Below are 19,941 nucleotides of genomic sequence, written 5' to 3'. Positions count from 1 at the left end.
GCCGCGACCGAATGACGTTTTCAGCAGATTTTAGCAGTTTGTGGGACTGGGCCGCCATTTTTGATGACGTATCACACACTTTGCTGCATCGGATTGACCCGTGTTTGAAGTAAAGTACATTGAAAATCGGTGCAGTGTATGAGTTTAACCTGCGTGTGAGGTATGTATTCATGTTAATATTACACAATAACATAGTTAAGGTTTTGTTATTTTAAAAATTGTTCATTATTTGTTTAAAAAATAGAGTTTTAGCGAGCTGAGAGCTTTCATAACAGAGTGTCCCACATGTCTCCTTCAGCTGCAGTGCCATCAGAGAGAGAAGCTTGCCTTGCTTTCAGTGTATCATTATTATTATTATTATTATTATTATTATTATTATTATTATTATTAAATTATTATTCACAGAGATGATTTAATTTACTTTATTCCTCTGTGCTAAATATTACACTGACGTTTTGCATGCTAAGTGACATGTTTGGTAATGTTTGTTTTGTTATATAGAAATATGAAACTACTCAAAAGCAAATTAAATTTGTATTTAAAGTGACAAAACTGTAATATAACACCTGATATTGTGTAGATTTGTGTCTTTCAGATGTGTTTATTGTCGTTTTGACCTTATTAACTGATCTCCAGTTCCTTAGAATCATGCTAGAGTTTAGTGCAAAAGTTTTGAAGAAAAAAAAAAAACAACAAGAAGACATTTCATTTTGTTTTTTGGGTTTTGAAGATAGAAGAAAGACACAGCGGCCCACAAAAACCTTTCACATGGACAAATTTTAATAATAATAATAATAATAATAATATGTTTCTAAGTGACAAATAAAATTTCAGTCAAAATGATGTAGAATCAAGTAGGAAAAATTAAATGATACAAATTAATGTACTAGAATGCACAAAGATAAACTAAAAGATTAGTTATTAAATTTAAATTAAATTACCCAAATATAGAATACATAAAATAAGTAAAAAAAATAATTCAAAGATTTTTTTTGAAATATTTAAATAAAAAAATAAGAATAAATACCAAAACAGAGGAAGCACCTTCAATTAAATGCCAGATTAAAAAGATTTTTTTTCATTTTTTGTTTAAAAGAGTGTACAGAGCATGAATGATTAATACAAAGTGAAGCACAATAACAGAAAGAGGCCTGTTCATTTCTAGAAGGCAGTACACATTATCCTGAACTGAACTAAAGTTCCAGCTTTTTACAGTCTCCTGAAAGTGAAAAGGGAGAAAATCACGTTAAAAGATTTAATTCTGATTCCACTGAAAGACACAGCGCCTACGTCTACGTTTCTAACCTCATCTGCTGGAGGAAAAACACTGTAACTGTCCAATGCGAAAGAAAGACTTCTAAGTTTATAACAGGAAATGAGTTCTCACTTTGTTTCTCATCATCATCATCCACATCAGTGTCTGTCTCATCATCTCACGGCGTTTAAACACGAGCCTCATCACCGCTTCTTCACTCCGCTGTTCACACTAACGTCGCCATGGAAACTAATCACTGATTCCTTCACTCCCTTCTGTTCTGTTGGAGCAGTTCTGTGTTATTAATGTATTTTTATACAATCATTTAAACATTTTAACAAAGAGTGTGTAAGCACTCTTCTCTGTTTTGATGATGATGATTATGATGATGATGTGATGGTGCAGGAGCACGGCGGACATTTTGACTGTCGCTATAGTAACAGGGATTTGTGAACAGATTAAAAAACATGTGTAATGATTGATACGGTGAAACAACAGCGCTTTGTAACCATCAGAGGTAAAGCTGTAACTTTAAGATTTCTTTCTTTAAATCATCTTCAGGACAGAGACAGGAATTGATTCTTGAGTCTTATTAACTTTAAGAGAGAGAAGGTTTATAACTGTTTAAAGCTGTTTAGAGCTGTTTGTAGCTGCTAGAACAGGAACTAACTTGTTTCATGGATGTTCCACAACATTAAATGTAACTATAAACGGATAAAACAGCCATACAATGACGTGATGTTCTTTAATAAACTAAAAGTTGTTCGAGGAATAAAACACTTGAGGATAATCAGTAACAGTATCTCCGCTTCATCACACCACATCACGCCGTGGTTAGTTATTTTCCTCTAAGGTATCATATCCTGTAATATCTCTCCCATTCTCCGTGACATTTATTACTGTTACAGTCGCGTCTGCTGCTGATGGACATCATTGTTTCCTCTTTTCCGATAAGGATTTGAGCTACAAACGCTTCTTTCATGAGCTGAAATGTTCCATAATGGGAGCAGCAGCTGCCCTCAGCACCGGTCAGAGGTGCGTCAAGGTCCACATCGCACCTGTGCTGCACTTTTCCGCTCGGCTAGCTCTGTTAAAACCTGCCATCACCCTCTCAGCCTGCGTCCTCTCCTCCTCTCGCGCCAGACGACTGCAGTTGTCAGAGTCTCTCTTGTCAGCTTTGCCTTTAAACTGCACCAGCTGTGGGCTTTTATTGAAGCTGCCACGCGCCGACGCCGGGGTCTGATAATAATCATGGTTGTGGCGCGAGGGCAGGAATCAGAGCGGAGGATTTAAAGCCTGTGTGTCGTGAAGCTTTATCACTGACGAGCAACTGTGAAAAGACACGGAGCCTGAGCCGCCTCGGCGCCCGTCACTTCAGAGACAATAAGCAAGGCCTTGTTTTGGCTACAGCGATACCTCACACCTAAACGCAAAGGCGGAGGTCGGCGCACACTGCAGGCGCTTTATAAACATCTGGAACAGCAGCACTCCTCATGCTTCTGTAGAAGAATGGGCTTTTTGAGTTCGCATACAAAATCGTTTAAACGTACAGAGCCATGGAGGCCCCATGGAAATCTTTATTAGCTTAATATTTCCACATAATACTAATTAAAAGTCACAAAATTGTAATATGTACGCAAGATGGTGGTGAGCGATATGACAAAAATATCACGTCACCATATTTCAGGACATTTCTACGATACACGATATGATATATCACGAGATATACGCTTCCTAACAAACTGCTGGCAAAATAATAGTGTGTCATACTGCACCTTAATTAATGATTTTCTTTAACGTGTAGGAAAGTCTGGGGAAAATTATAACAAATTTAAAGATAGATGTAGAAAACTTGGTCAAATCGGCTTCCAGAATTTGTAACTGTTATTTAAAAAAATGTAAAACATTTATAAAAATACATCACATTACCCACGATAGTTTATTGCGATATCGAGATTATTCCGTCGTATCGCTCGTCCCTCATGCAGGATTTACTCTGAGTTTCATTTTTATATTTAGATATTTAGATATTAAAATATACACTAAATATGGAATTTTTATGAAATGGTTTTTCACTCACACGTAAATGAAGAGTGAACGTCACAGAAATCAGTTAAATGTTATTGATAATCTACTCAGAGGTCGTTGTGTAGTTTCATGGAAAAGTGTGTGTTTTTTACAGTGGTGTTACTCAGAAAAAATTGAACACACTGTTTATACTGTTTATTCACCATCTTCATTTTTATCAGGTTGAGTCGTAAACACAGCTGGACTAACATCTGCCGTGTCCATCCTCCGCTACAATCCTTTTTTTCTGACACGACGTTAGTTTTCTTGATGAAGATGAAGTGACAGCAGAGTGTGCGGTGTGAATACGGGGCTGGACTTAGGCGAGGCAAATTTATTTCAATTCACAGTTCTCTATAAATATCAATAAACAAACAATAAATAAAAAAATTATTCATATATATAAAGTAAAATAAATGGAATATAAATGAACTAAAGTAAAGACGTGTTAAAGGTGCTGTACGTCGTTGGTGTTGTTGTGTGCGCGCGCACACACACACACACACACACACAGACACGTGTCATGTGTAACCATGGCTTTATGTGTTAGCTTCATTAGCCAAGACTCCTCTGTTTTATTCTTTAAAAACTACCCACTTTTAAATGATTTTTAAAAACTAAGCCACTGCTTTCACCCCAAAATCTTTTACAGTGTAAATATTATAAAGTATAAATATAATAAAAATAAATTCTAACAAAAAAAAAAATACAATCAAATCTCTTTATATGTAAACATTTACAATTTCAAAAGAAAAATCTTTTCTGAAATCCAGTTCCAGTCTTTTCCGATTGTTACAAAATCAGATCAAAGTCATTCTTTTTTCCTCTCATTTATTCCTTTTTTTAAAAAAATTATTTATTTATTTATTTATTTTTCTTTCTTTCTTTCTTTTTTTTTTTTTTGGCTCTCCACCCAATACCTATCCTGGTCAAGGATAGACTAAAGAATCAAGACTAAAGAATCAGATCTGAACTTCGGTCAAATTCTAGTAGATTTTTTTTCCTGTTGCGTTATTTTTGTGTTTAAACTTAATTTTTTGTTAAACAGTAGTCTCTGAGTAATACTTTACTCCAATAAAACTTGTGATCAGATGAAAATTAGCTGAAATGCTTTGTGTGTGTGTGTGTGTGTGTGTGTGTGTGTCTTGTTAGGAGTTGTGTATTGTTGACGTTAACGTTAAGGATGTGGACAGATGTGAGTCAGTCTGCAATGCTCCTTCTATCAGTAACAGCTGTCCTGTTTATAACTTACGGAAAGATCTTAAAAAGAAACCCTGGGAACTCCATTATCCATAGTGAGTCATGTCAGAAACCATCAGGAGAGGAGACCGCTCACTTGGCAGCCATCTTGGCCACGCCCCCTAGCTGGCGAGAGAGCCGGGCTCTTCGCTACTTTCGATAAGAAGAGACCCATAAATCCCGAACTGAGAACCAAGATGATGTCTCACTGTTAAAAGCTGACCAGCAGTAATTTGTAGCCTTTTGGTTTATAGCTGTTTCCATGGTAACAGTGATCCTCAGACCTAGGGGTGGGCGATATGACAAAAACATCATATCGCGATTATCACAAAGGCATTTCTATGATATATGATGCGTGTAGCACAATTTAAAAATTTATATGTACAAAATTTTAATATCAAATAAGCTGCTTTCAATAAAATTTGTAATTGAATTAATTCGAAAAAAATAAAGGAAAAAGATATCACGATACCTCAGAAAAGCATAAAGTCACATATTTTTTTAATCTTAAATCTGTTTCCTATTACAATTTTCCAGCCAATTAAATTAATTTACCCTTCTTTTTTTTTTTTAAGCTTGAAAAAAGAAGGGGGTTCTTGTAATACAACCAACACCATGTTTCTATTATTATGGTCCTGTTACAGCACTTGGAGAAATTATGAATATTTTATATGACAAATATAAAATCAAAATATAAAAAGTCATATATTTGCTTAAATCTTGATGTAAGTTCGAATCTTTAGATTATTATATGATTTTTTGCCCCCTTGTGGTGAAAAGGAATTGTTACAGTAGTACACTGAAAAGATTTGATTGTTTATTCAGTCTTGAATAAAATACATGAACAAAGCTAATGTAAAGTTTAGAGATAGATCTGCTAAAATGACACATAATAATCAGATCTTCAGATGTGAGCCTATGAAAGGTTATAAATAATGAATATGGCATCTTGGATAAATGCTAAATTTGTTCCCTTTCCTCTTGCGTGTGTTTTTATGTACAGACATGGCGTCTAGTCGTCTAGGCCTCCTGCGTCCGTTGCTCTGCTACATCAGAAGCCCCGTTGTAAGCAGTGCACGAGTGCCTTCTCTCACTCAACATCTCTGCCCCCATGTTGTCGTCTCTCCACCTTGTTACGCCCGCCATTACGCTACGAAGAAAAGTAAAGGTAAGTGTAGCACCCACAGCACTCGTCTCGCCGTGCAGAGCATTTCAAAGAGCCGTCTATGAGGGTGAGCTCGGGGTCGAACCTTTGTTCTGGGAGAAAATCTCAGCTCTCCAGTTGTAGTGCTTGCTTAGGTTCAGTGGAGTGGCCACATGAGAGGACGGGGAATTCCTCTCGTCTTGCTTTCATATGTAATGGCGCTGATGATCTACCAGCATGCAGGCGACTCCTTTCATTTCTCCATCAGAAATCTGTAGAATAGCTTTAAACCCTCTCGTCTCTCCTCTCCTCTCATCTCGTCTCTCCTCTCCCCCTCTCTGAAGCAAAAGTGAAGAGCCAGACGGCTAAAGTGAGCATCAACGCCGCCCTGGTGGAGGACATCATCAGCCTGGACGAGGTGAAGGAAGACATGGCTGCCGTGCTGGCCACGCTGAAGGACGACTTCAGCCGCAACCTGGGCATCAGAACCTCTCCAGGTCAGCATTATTATTCCCTCTCACACACTCCTTTCTACTAAAGAAGAGCTGTATCATTCCTGAGTTCCTGTAGTTCCTGTACTGCAAGGTAGGAACCATGATGATGCAAGAAATGATCTACTGTTGACTGTATAAGCACTTACTATTCATTTCTCCACCAGTGAATTTTATTTTATTTATACTCTGATTTACTGACGCTGGTCTGAAACTACCAGAAGACAAGAGTCTGTTCTTCTATTTTTTTCTATTTTGTGATCATCCCAACTAGGAATTATTACTACAACCAGTAAACATCTCATTTAAAAAAAAATCCCAGGTACCTAAAAAGTTTCCAGGATTTCCTGTTCCGGAAAAAGTTTTTGGTTTCCTAAAAGCAAAAAAAGTTTCCTGGGCTCCTGACAAGGTTTCAGAAAGAGTTCCTGGGTTCCTAAACCTGTGTTTCTAAAAATGTTCCCGAATGGCTTTCTGGGTTCTTAAAAAAGGTTCCTTGGTTGCCATCAGGTTTTTGGGTTCCTACAATTGCTTTCTGGGGTTTGGAAAAAGCTCCTGAATGGATTCCTGTGTTCTTGAAAAGATTGCTGTGATACTTGAAAAGGAACTCGGGTCTCCAAACTGTTCCTAGGCTTCTGAAAAGGCTCCAGAATGGGTTCCTAAAAAGCTTCCCTCAAAGGTTCCTGGGTTGCCAAAAAGTTTCTGGGTTCCTGATTGGGTTCCCAAGAACCCAATTCCATGGTTCCTGAAACTGTTCCTGGGTGTTTATAGGTTTGCCAAAAGGTTCCTGGGTTCCTGAAAAGCTTTTCTGGATTCTTAAAGAGGCTTTTGGGTTCGTAAATGTTCCTGGGTTCCTAAAAAAAAAAAATTGTTCAGTGTTTGTGAAAAGGTTTCTGAACAGGCTCTCGGGTTCCTAAAAGCGTTTCTGAGTTGAAGTTTCTTTAATTCTTGAATTGTCAAAGGGGCCAGGAGTTTCTAAAATGCTTACTGCGTTTCTGAAAACATTTCTGAATAAGTTCCTGGGTTCCTGTATGGGTTTCAAGAGATTTCTCATTTGTGAACAAAGTTCCTGGGTTTTATAAAAAAGATTTCCAGGCTCCTAAAATGTTCCTGAATGATTTCCTGGGTTCATAAAGGAGTTTCTGAATTGAAGAAAAAGGTTCCTGAAGTGAATAAAAACTATGCATAGGTCAGCCGTGTGTGTGTGTGTGTGTGTGTGTGTGTGTGTGTGAGAGAGAGAGAGAGAGAGAGAGAGAGAATCCTAGCATCTCAGGGAGGCTCTCAGGGTTTCTACAGGGTGATCAGAGGCGTCTTTATATTTGTTGTGGAGGTTATATCAGGGTAAAGCAGCATTGTTTCACCTCGTGCTCCCAGAGGGATTTCTCCACAAGCATCCATTCACAGATCCATTCTGTTGTGGACTATTGTTCCCCGAGGTGGGAACGTTCACCGTGTTTGTGGTCATTTAGGGTCAAATCTGACCACCTCAGACCAGCCCAGGCATTATATCGCCAAGGTGGATGTTCTGTGACCTTTTGACCTTCTTGTCTACCCCTCTCTCTTGCTCTCTCTCTCTGTCTCTCTCTCTCTCTCTCCTGCCATCTTTGGGAAAGCAGGCAGGAGGATTTGGATCTGTCCGGCGTCTGAGCTGGAGGAGAAACTGGGCATGCATGACATCATTTCTTTAAGAGGGACTGATGGTCATCTGGGGCTCATTACTGAGTGTGTTTTTGTTGTGGAGGAGGGGCGGAGAGTCACCTTAACTGTGGGAAGGACGTGACGAGGCGCCGGATTAATGCGATGACCCAGCGTCTGGTCACACCGCGGTTCTGGAAGCCTCACAATGCCATGCTTTTCATCTCCATCACACATTCTTCTGTTCCAGCAGAAATGCACCTTTAGATGTCAAACATCTCTTCTGAATTGTTATATCATTCCGAGTGTTTCGAGTTGAGCACAGATCAGCTTCAATATAGCATTACGTGCTAACCCGTAATGTCCCACAATGCAGCACAGGGTTCCAGAAAAGGTTCCTGAATGGGCTCATGGTTTCCTAAAAAGAATTTCTGGGTTGCCAAATGGTTCCTGCTTGGGTTCTTTGACTCTCAAAGAAGTTTCCTGAATTCCTGAGTTCCTACAAAGCTTTGTGTGTTCCTAAAAGGATTTCTCAGTGGGTTCCTGGGATCCTGCGAAAGGTTTAACACGTTTTTCTGGGTTTTGAAATGAGGTTCTGGATTGCCAGAACGGTTCCTGGACTGCCAGAAATCATTCCTGGGTGCCTGAAAAGGTTCCTGCAATGAATATATGCCCATACAAAGGTCAGCCGTGTCTGTGTGAGTTAAAACAGTAGCTCTGGGTGAATCAGGGTTCAAAAACCTCTCTGATTTAACTCATTAGCTAATTATCACACTCTGAGCGTCGGAGTAAGCAGTAACAACAGCTGTAAAATGATTAAGGCTGGAAATGCCATGTGAATAATAAGGCTTTTTTTTTTTTTTTTAAATAAAACAGAATTAAATTTGAATTAGGGCAGGGTGATATGATGATAAAATATTGATATCATGATAAATTGTCACAATACACTTTTTTGAGATATCATGGCTACCATGATTTTTTTTTTTTTTTTTTTTAAATAATAATTACAAAATATAACATAAGTGAAATACAGCAGGAACTAACAAAGCACCCTGAAGATGTTGGAAGGTTACAGCTTTATCTCTGAATGTTACAAAGCACTGACACTGGAGACTCCTTCCACAAATATTAAACTCCTTACATAACATTTCTCCATATCTGTGATTCCATAAGTCACACATTAATAAAAGTATTGCTGGTACAGAAAATTAAACACCTTCTGACCAATCAGAAATGAGAACTCACCGGTGCTGTGTGTGTAAGAATATTTAAATGGAGAGAGCTGAGGAGGGAACCTGTGGATTTGAGAGCGTTTATCGGTGAATATGTTCTTTATCTGAGTGCTGCGTGACCTTTGGGTGTTTCCGCTGGAGAGGGCACGAGGTGGTGGCACGACCAGGAAGAGCTCAATTGGTTAATAGCCTCCCCGTTGATCCTCATCGTTTTGTAATGGAGGAAACGGCGGTCTGAGTCGGGGGAAACGTTAGCAGATGTGAGACGGACCAGGTAACACACGTGCGCACACACACACACACACACACACATACACACACACGAGACAGGGACCTGAGACACACTCATCTAGGCCATGACCAGTCATTATCCACGTGCGGCAGCCAGCGCTGTTGCTCATAGTCGAGGCACGCGCTGTTCCTAATGACAAAATGGAAGTTTGGTTCTCTTTAAAATCACATCTGTGATTAGGACTGGCTCGGATTCTGATGGCAGTTTCACAAATGGTGTAATTTTTTTTTCCAGGTACTGCCTGGAAGATGGAGACACAGGGTTATACAAGGAAATGGTAGAAAATATGCAGTTTTTTGGCGCACGCCCGGGTCGAGCGAGAGGGAAAGAAAAAATCTGAGTACAGAAAGAATGATGGTAGATTGCGGCGTGTCTCGCGTAAGACAGTTAGCGAGGTAAGACAGGAGAGACAGCGAGACGAGGAGCAGTGGCGTGTGAGGAAATGCAGATGAGTGGAGGAGACGTGCTGGCGTGAAGCTCTCGGTTCTCCGCCTTGAGAAGGAGCAGAGCGAGGAGGTGGAACTGCTCACTTTCAGAAAGATTCACGAGTCAGGCCTCGCTCTCTGTTTCCTGATCTTACGCTCAAATTAAAGAGGAAGGAAGAAAGAGTGCAGAGAAAATATCCCTGAGCCAAAAATACTTCCTTTACACATTCATACAGTAAAATTCCCACTGCTGTCTGTCTGCTCGGGCGATGTCCTGTTTATGAGCTGTGATTACTTTTTATATGTACGCTGTGCTGTTGAATCCTGGACTCTGATTGGTCAGGAGGGGTTCTGCAGCTCGGACAGTACAGCAGGTTTATATATTTATATTAATGCACTCATTCTAATGTGTAAGGAGATGTTTATTTAACATTTATGGAAGGAGTCTCCAGTGTCAGTGCTTTGTAACAGTCAGAGGTAAAGCTGTAACTTTATGATTTCAAACATCTTCAGGACAGAGGAGTTTGGTTTCTCAGTAACATGGCAAGCTGCATTTTTTTTTTTTTTTTTTAGTGATTCAGACGGATAGTTGCCACCCTGCGAAATCGGAGGCTATAAGCTTCTGTTAGCTTGTTAACTACGTTAGCCTTGTAGCTTCAGTGCAAAAAGGAAGATTCGAGACTTGATGCATCGAGACTCTTCTCTGTTCCGGCACCGAGGTGGTGGAATGAACTTCCCCTAGATGTCCGAACAGCTGAGTCACTGGCAGTCTTCAAACGATGTCTAAAGACTTACCTCTTCCTAAAGTACCTGAATTAGCACTTAAAAAAAATATATAGTCTGAGCGCTTGTCTGTTATCTCCACAACAGAGTTTTTGGACTGATGGTATTCCTAGCCAGTATCAGAATGTATTTTTTGATAGACTTCAAGTCGCTCTGGAAAAGGGCGTCTGCCAAATGCCATAAATGTAAAGCTTTTTAAAATTTTGGCTAAACTGGTCATTTAGCTAATAACAATGCTTTAATGTTAAATAAAAATCTGCCAGTGTTGATTCACTGTCTGTGATTTTGTGTTTCATTTTGTTTATATGATCAGGTGCGCTGGACCACATCACAGTCAGCACCAAGGACGGTAAATTCCCTCTGAACCAGCTCGGACAGATCTCCATGAAATCTCCACAGCTCATCATCATCAACATGGCCAGCTACCCCGAGGTACACAGCGGATCTAAAAGGGTTCCGGGGTATTTCATTGCTCTTAGCTTCTCCCAGAGGTTCTCTGCTGAGCCTGTAGTTAGGGTGTGTAGAGAACCTTAAAGAGGGACAGCCGTGTTCTCCCGTTATAGCTGCTGTAACGGAAGTAAGAATTGCACTTAGAGGCTCATTTAGGGCTTTAAAAGAGAAGAGAAGAGAAGAAAAAATACAAATAAAAAAATGAGCGGAATAACAAGAAAAATATTCTGCATGTGTACATGAGCACAAAAGAAAACCTGGCAGCAGAACAGCACTGAATTCAATTAAAAAGAAGATTCAGAAAAAGTGCAAAGAGAGAAAAGAGTAACGTGTTTTAAAATGGCTGCATTCCCAGATATTGTGTTTTTTTTCTGATTTTTTTGAAGTGCACATCATCTGGAAGCTTCCTTTCCGAGTCAGTGTTCTGAAAACAGAGTGAGAGCGAGTCAGTTCTCAGAAAGAGGAGAGAGATGGAGCGAGTCAGTGTTCTGAGTGCTGGAGCGAGTCAGTGTTAAGAAAGTGGAGAATGATGGAGCGAGTCAGCGTTCTGAAAGCGTAGAGAGAGAGCGGGTCAGTTCTCAGAAAGAGGAGAGGGATGGAGTGAGTCAGTGTTCAGAAAGATAAGAGGGAAGGAGCGAGGCAGCGTCCTGAGGGAAGGAGCGAGGCAGCGTCCTGAGGGAAGGAGCGAGGCAGCGTTCTGAGGGAAGGAGCGAGGCAGCGTTCTGAGGGAAGGAGCGAGGCAGCGTTCTGAGGGAAGGAGCGAGGCAGCGTTCTGAGGGAAGGAGCCAGTCAGCGTTCTGAGGCATGGCGCGAGGCAGCGTTCTGAGCGATGGAGCGAGTCAGTGTTAAGAAAATTGAGAATGATGGAGCGAGTCAGTGTTCTGAGGGAAGGAGCGAGGCAGCGTTCTGAGGCATGGCGCGAGGCAGCGTTCTGAGGCATGGCGCGAGGCAGCGTTCTGAGGCACGGAGTGAGGCAGCGTTCTGAGGCACGGAGTGAGGCAGCGTTCTGAGGCATGGAGTGAGGCAACGTTCTGAGCCATGGTGTGAGGCAGCGTTCTGAGGCATGGCGCGAGGCAGCGTTCTGAGCGATGGAGCGAGGCAGCGTTCTGAGGCATGGCGCGAGGCAGCGTTCTGAGGCATGGCGCGAGGCAGCGTTCTGAGCGATGGAGCGAGGCAGCGTTCTGAGGCACGGAGCGAGGCAGCGTTCTGAGCGATGGCGCGAGGCAGCGTTCTGAGGCATGGAGCGAGGCAGCGTTCTGAGCGATGGCGCGAGGCAGCGAGTCAGTCCTGCTGTCTGGGACTCTGATGGATCGTTGGGGGGGAAAGTTCTTTGATCTCGCAGAGCGATTGAAGCAGAGGCCAGGAGTCTGTCAGCGATCAGGAAATGACCTCACACTGCCCTCTGCAGCACAGACCTGCTTTCTGACACACACACACACACACACACACACACACACACACACACACACGCTTTCTGACACACACACACACACACATACACACACACACACACACATACACACAGACATGCTTTCTGACACACACACTTCTCTCTATTTCTCTCTCTCTGTTTCCTTCTCTTTCTCTTTCTATTTATCTCTTTTTCTCTGTCTGTCTCTCTCCCCATATCTATCTATCTATCTATCTCCCCTCGTCTCTCTCTGTCTGCTCCTTCTGTCCATTTCTCTCTCTCTGTCTTTCCTTTCTCTCCTTTGCCTGCTCAGTTTCTGTGAAATTTTTCTGTCATTCTCTCTTTCTCTCTCTCCGTCTCCTTCTCTTTCTCTCTCTATTTGTCTCTGTTTCTTTCTCTGTCACTCTCCCCCATGTCTCTCTGTCTATCTCTCTCCCCCCCCCTCCTTGTCTCTCTCTATCTGCTCCTTTTGTCCATCTCTCTCTCTCTCTCTCTCTCTCTCTCTCTCTCTGTCTGTCTGTCTTGTTTTCCTGTCTCTCCTTTCTCTCCTTTGCCTGCTCATTTTCTGTATAATGTTTCTGTCTTTCTCTCTATTTGTCTCTCTGTCTATCTCTCTCTCTCTCTCTCTCTCTCTCTCTCTCTCTCTCCCTCTCTCCCTGTCTCTCTCTGCCGGCTCCTTCTGTCCATTTCTCTCTCTCTCTCTCTCTCTCTCTCTCTCTCTCTCTCTCTCTCTCTCTCTCTCTCTCTCTCTGATGGATGACTTTTCCTCTTGGATTAAAGCTTCCTGAATGTTTCAGGGTTTAGTTTCAGGCTGTGGCTCGCCCTGACAGAGCAGGATTTCAGTAAAGCTGCTTTTTATGCTCACTGTTGCGTAATAACTGAAGTTAATAGAATCTGCAGTGGTTCAGAATAAGAGATGATTTTTAATAATCTTTATTTTCATTAATACACGTAAGAATTCTTTACTCGACTCGTCAGACTCCAGACGTCTGGAGTGTCATTAAATTACACTGTAGTTGTTTAGTTCAGGGTTCTCTACTTCCTTGGAATTGCTTGGAATCTCACCACCCCGTCGTTGATTATTTTCCCACTGCGTCACGACACATAGAGTGTTTTAATCCGTACTCCGTGGTGTGTCGGGTATCTGTGTATCAGAGATTATGTACCAGATCTGCACAAAACTAACAGCGAGGTGACTGGCCCGGCTGGAAGGCAAACAGCTTTATAATGATGCTAATCCATTACACGAGCCTGCGCCAGAGACGACGTTGTTTTCCCGTCATTCATTACAGCCGCACTGAAGTTGCAGAAAAAAACCCCCTCCGAGTGTCTGTTGTGTGAGAGTTCATCAAAGAGCAGCGGTTAAACGCTTAAGCCTCCTCTCGCTGCGTTACACACAGTCATTAGGGGTGTGTTTACTTTAGCTCCACTTTACTCCACTTTGCTTTGAACTCTGCTCGCATTTTCTTTTTTCTTCTTTTTTTTTTTTTTTTTCATCTTGCTTATAAGGCATTACCTAAACCCGGAGTGTTCTTTGCCATTAGAGGCAGAACTGCTCGGGGAAATAATGATAAATGAAATTCAGAGAGCAATCAAACACACACACGCTCCGTATCGATCATTCAGCGTGAGAGGCGCTCGGGGAAAAACCGAGAGCTTTTGGATCCGTTTGGGAAAGAAACCACAAAAAAATCCACCTTTTCTGAGAGAGTCGTGCGCCAAAATACAGTAAAAAACCTCACGTAGTTCGAGTTCACGTTGCACGGCTGCACGTTTCAAACCTCTGCCAGACATCACCAGATGTTTTTGTGTATAAACTTCAAATATGTCAAACGTCACAATTCTGTGTCTTTTATATTGTATAAATAACTTCCTGAGTCCACGTGTGATCGGAAGGTTGTGTTTGAATCACTGTTGTGATTATATTTCCGATTAAAAGGTTTGCTCAATTAATACAGCTTTAATCCGTTATTTAATCCATTATTCACCTGCAATATGCAAATGAGCCCAAAAACAAACGCTTTAGACCATCTCATACATTCCAGATGCTTTTATGAGCGGTTTCCCAAAATATAGCAATAGCATGATGCAAAAATAAATAGCAGTGTGTGTAGAAATGAGAGCGAGCACATTAAGTGTCAAGAAGATAACTGTGTTTTAGTACAAACAAAAAAGTAAAAAAAAAAATTAGTAAGATGTGGAGCTGAGTGTGTTGTGAGTGTGTTGTGAGTGTGTTGTGAGTGTGTTGTGAGTGTGTTGTGAGTGTGTTGTGAGTTGTGAATGAGTTGTGGGTGCGTTGTGAGGGTGTTGTGAGTTGTGAGTGAGTTGTGGGTGTGTTGTGAGTGTGTTGTGAGTTGTGAATGAGTTGTGGGTGAGTTGTGGTTGCGTTGTGAGTGTGTTGTGAATTGTGGGTGCGTTGTGAGTGTGTTGTGAGTGTGTTGTGAGTTGTGGGTGTGTTGTGTGTGTGTTGTGAGTTGTGAGTGTGTTGTGAGTGCGTTGTGAGTTGTGAGGGTGTTGTGAGTGCGTTGTGAGGGTGTTGTGAATGTGTTGTGAATTGTGAGTGTGTTGTGAGGATGTTGTGAATTGTGAGTGAGTTGTGGGTGCGTTGTGAGTGAGTTGTGAGTGTGTTGTGAGTGTGTTGTGAGTGTGTTGTGAGTTGTGGGTGAGTTGTGGGTGAGTTGTGGGTGCGCTGTGAGGGTGTTGTGAGTGAGTTGTGAGGGTGTTGTGAATGTGTTGTGAATTGTGAGTGTGTTGTGAGGATGTTGTGAATTGTGAGTGAGTTGTGGGTGCGTTTTGAGTGAGTTGTGAGTGTGTTGCGAGTTGTGAGTGTGTTGTGAGTGTGTTGTGAGTTGAGGGTGAGTTGTGGGTGAGTTGTGGGTGTGCTGTGAGGGTGTTGTGAGTGAGTTGTTGGTGTGTTGTGTGTTGTGAGGGTGTTGTGAGTTGTGAGTGCGTTGTGAGTGCGTTGTGAGTGCGTTGTGAGTGCGTTGTGAGTGCGTTGTAGAGATCGGGTGGGCCAGCAGGACCTCGAGCCTGGGTCAGGGTCATTAAAAGTCAGCGCGCTGTACTGCAGCCCCTCAGCCGTCTCCCAGAGGAGTGTGTGTGCTGACAGTGCCCTACGGCGCTTCTGCAACACACACACACACACACACACACACACACACAGAGCTTCGCTACAGCTAGATGCTGCACAGTTGACCTCGGATCAAAGGCTTGTGTGTGTGTGTGTGTGTGAGTCTGTGTTTGTGCATATGTGAGTCTGTGCGTGTGTGAAAGTGTTTGTGAGTCTGTGTGAGAAAGTATGTGTGAGAGAATATGTGTGTGTGTGTGTGTGTGTGTGTGTGTGTGTGTGTGTGTGTGTGTGTGTGTGGGAGAGGTAGTAGCAGGTACAACAGCTTCAGCTGGCGGTCATTAACACCCACCCTGTTGTGTGTGTGTGTGTGTGTGTGTGTGTGTGTGTGTGTCCTCAGGCCACAGCAGCAGCCACCCGTGCATTACAGGAGAGCAGCATGAAGCTGAACCCAGAGGTGGAGGGCACCATCATCAGAGTCCCCGTTCCCAAGTAAGTGTGTGTGTGTGTGTGTGTGTGTGTGTGTGTGTGTGTGTGTGTGTGTGTGGGGCCAGAGGGCCAAGACTTAGCAAACCACTTTCACCTTCCAATGGCCTCTGTCTGTCTGCATATCTCTCTTGCTCTCTGTCTCTCTCTGTCTCTCTCTCTCTCTCTCGCTCTCTCTTTCTGTCTCCGTCATGTTTGCTGTCTGTTTATCTATAATTTATTTATTTGTAGCATGTTTTCTTTCTTGTTTATTTTTCTGTATATATTTTCTTTAGATTTTTATTTCATGCCTACACGAGTGATTAAACGCTGGCTTTAATGTATCCGTCGCTAAATCTCACTTCTTCCTCTCTCTCTCTCTCTCTCTCTCTCTGTGGTCAGAAAATAAATCAGTGTAGTGTCTCAGTCCGTCTCCTCGTCTCTTCTCTCGCGTTGTCCTGCCGCACAGTGATGTATAGTAGTGTTTGGTGTCTGGTCCTCGGCGCCGGCTGCGTCTGCTCCGCTGGCAGGTGCTCGTCTGGCGGCGGATTGCGAATGGGCCGGACGAGGCGTCCGCAATCAGCGCAGCCTTCTCACACACATTTGCATGTATAAAATACAGAGTGCGTGGCTTGATTGGATCCCAATCACTAATTACACACATTGTTTGCAGTAAACACACGCCGCTCTTGGACTGTTTGCAAAATGGCTCGTAGCAAAGCGCTAATTAAGGAGGAGCAGCAGAAAAACTTCTACACCTACCAGAAATTAGAGACACAGTTTTGCTCGGGTTCTTGCACTTTTTTTTTTTTGGCAGGAATTTCGATTTTGGTATCATATATATTTTGTGTGTACACACCTGGGAAAACCCTTCACATGTTCAGAGTGTGTGTTATATATAATCGTGCAAACTTTCCTAACTTTCCTCAGCTGAAATCTGTTCCTCTGTTGCACATATCACATCTCAGTCACACGTTACGTTCTATCATTTTCAAATCCGCATACTTCTGATTTGAATATATATTAAAATATCGAGTATCTGTCTCCTTTTATCTCTCTGTTCTTATCTCTGTCTCTTTCTCTTCTATTTCTCACTCTCTCCTCGTGTCTTGTCTTTCTTACTCATCTCGCCTTCACTCATTTTGTGACCTGTATTTGTTGCTTTTGTTCATCATACACTGTAAGGCCAAAAGTTTGTGGACACCTGACCATCACACCCATTTGTGCTTGTTGAACATCCCATTCAGGATTTAATCCCCTTTGCTGTTATAATGAGCTCCACTCTTCTGGGAAGTCTTTCCACTAGATGTTGGAGCGTGGCTGTGGGGATTTGTGTTCATTCAGCTACAAGAGCATTAGTGAGATCAGGCGCTGATGTTGGGATGTCGAGGAGGTCTGGGGTTCAGTCGGTGTTCCAGTTCATCCCAAAGGTGTTCAGTGGGGTTGAGGTCAGGGCTCTGTGCAGGACACTCGAGTTCTTCCACTCCAACCTTCACACACCATGTCTTCATGGAGCTCGCTTTGTGCACAGGGGCATTGTCATGCTGGAACAGGTTTGAGCCTCTTAGTTCCAGTGAAGGGAAACTGTAAACCTCCAGGGTAATACAAAGACATTCTATACAGTTGTGTGCTTCCTGCTTTGTAGTAACATTCTGGGGAGGAACCACATATGGGTGTGATGGTCAAGGGTGCACATACTTCTGGCCGTATAGTGTATCTCACCAAAAGTTTTGAAATGCTACTACTTACGCTTCTGCATTCATAAACACAGAAGTGCGCAGTCCTGCCACTGGTGCTAGATGAGCAGATTTTCTGCTGGAAGGGTTTTAATGTTCTATTTCTGTGGAAAAAGACAAATACTGTGCATGCCTAGAGCCAGTGCCTTATTTTATATCCATCAGAATGACAGATGACCTTCACAAGTTTCCAACAATGTTTTTAAAATTGGGTAAATGATGGAAAGTTCTCGGTTAACGCGACCCCTAAAAAAATAACTATTTTAAATGGTTGTGTCATGATTTCAGGACATAGCCATAGTGGAGGTTTCATTGGGAGAGACCGGATAACTTTTTTTGGTCAAATTTTCCTCCAGTTTTATTTATTACTTATAATGTATTTGAATGTTGTTTTTGGCCATTTTCTAAAAATTTTGGAGTAAAGTTGTGATGCAGTCATACTCTGTATAAAACAGCCTACTTGATATAGGTTGTGTGTGCGTGAACATTCACGTGTGTGTGTGTGTGTGTGTGTGTATGTGTGTGTGTGATTGGCAGGGTGACCCGGGAGCACAGGGAGAACCTAGTTAAGCTGGCGAAGCAGTTCAGCAACAAGGCCAAGGAGTCGGTGAGGAGGGTTCGCTCCAACGCCCTGGCGCAGGTGAAGAAGAGTAAAGAGGGCGTGTCCGAGGACACCATCCGCCTGATAGAAAAGCAGGTGAGAGGAGTTTTGTATTGCTCAGAAGCTGTGGATTCGTTTCTGTATACCAGCAGCACTGACGGTTGTGTAAATAGAGTGTAAATAAACAGACAGATTAACTTGCTCTGTTACTTGAAACTCAGATTTAAATTCCAGGTATGGATTAAATCTTAATCTTAATCTTAATCCTTAATCTGAAGTGGTTTCATATTTACTTACTTTCATAGTAATGCTGTTTAATACGTGTTTAAACCGAAGAATCCATTACGCTGTCAGAATAAACTCCAGCTCAAGGTTTTAATCAGGTTTAAAAATAAAACTAGGATCAACAAATCTGTGATTACTTCAGAACAGTTTTAATTAAATCCTTTTTGGTGCAAACCACTCGCAATTTAAAGTGGGATGTGCTTTAAACCAGAAAGGCTAAAATACCGGGTGTTTGTTTATTTCTGATTCCTGATTTGTGTCCCAGGTCCAGCAAATGGCGGACGGTTTCGCAGCAGACATCGACAAACAGCTCGCCTCTAAAACCAAAGAGCTCCTCGGCTGACACGGACTTTTTTAATGAAGCTTTCCAAAGTACTCTACGACGTGATTTATTTTGGGTGTCGTGAGTCAAGTCGGAAGCCGGACATCCCAAAAATAAGCGGACCTTTTTCTTCTAACTAAATACCCCGTAACCAGCGTGGTGATGAAACCGGACTGTAGAAGGCAGCGTTTGGGCGTTTGTTGTTTGTGTGTTTTTATCGCGCATAAATAAACGTCGCCATGGCACGGCAGCGGCTGTTGGCGGCCACGCCCATCCTCACATCCTCACATCCTCAAACAAACAGCCAGGAGGACAGATGAAGTTTTAATGTGATTCGGGGGTTCCTCCCTGCTAATCAGAGCGATGCCACACGGCTGCGTTTATGGAAGAAAGTGCAGAAGCAAATATAAACTCGTCAGTCTTTACAGGACGGAGCTCATAATAAGCCGTTTGTTTCCCGTTTGTAGTCGCTGCTTTCTGTTTGTGAGAATAAAATACGAAGCATTTTTTGGGACCAGTTCCGTGTTTTTCTTTATCACAAATGACATTTATCTCCCACATACACCAAACGTGATCTATTCAATTTTGGACTTGCATTGTGTACCTATCAAAATTTAAGGGTTTGCATCAAAAGGCTTCGTCCCAAAAAAACCCATCAGGGTGACTGAACAAACAGGCGTTTAGACGAGGCAGTACACAGGCAGGTTTTCACCGAGGCCGGGTCCATATGTCAGTAATTTGGGGGCATTGTGTATCTTGGCCTGGACTGGAGGCTCATGATCGATGAAGGGGGTGAAAATCCCGAGTCGCTGGCTCCGTGCAGCGGCCTGAAAATTGCTTTCAGCTGATAGCTTCACTTCGCTTTACATTTATCACGCGGATTGCGGCGTGTCTCTCTCTGTTTACAGCCGCCATGATGGAGGCGATCGGGGTGGCAGGAGCCGGGGCCAAATGTTTTTCCTTCTGTGTCGCTGAAAATATACACGCATAAATTGAGTCTGTAAACTTTCGGACTGGAAAGTGAGCTCCTTGGTTGGAGTCTCG

General features: G+C 42.4%; 1 protein-coding gene across 1 annotated transcript; it reads left to right on the top strand.

The window, feature by feature from the left end:
- The first annotated feature begins 11 nt into the window (after positions 1–11).
- On the top strand, positions 12–19,411 carry mrrf (mitochondrial ribosome recycling factor). The gene is made up of 7 exons (XM_034312605.2): positions 12–160; positions 5,565–5,729; positions 6,050–6,202; positions 10,874–10,992; positions 15,889–15,980; positions 18,227–18,386; positions 18,841–19,411. The coding sequence occupies exons 2-7, from the start codon at positions 5,567–5,569 to the stop codon at positions 18,916–18,918; spliced, it is 765 nt and encodes a 254-aa protein (XP_034168496.2). The 5' UTR covers positions 12–160; positions 5,565–5,566; the 3' UTR covers positions 18,919–19,411.
- Positions 19,412–19,941: the final 530 nt, after the last annotated feature.

The sequence above is a fragment of the Pangasianodon hypophthalmus genome, chromosome 17 (assembly GCF_027358585.1).
Source record: "Pangasianodon hypophthalmus isolate fPanHyp1 chromosome 17, fPanHyp1.pri, whole genome shotgun sequence".
Taxonomy (NCBI): Eukaryota; Metazoa; Chordata; class Actinopteri; order Siluriformes; family Pangasiidae; genus Pangasianodon; species Pangasianodon hypophthalmus.
This window is presented reverse-complemented; position numbering and strand designations above follow the sequence as displayed.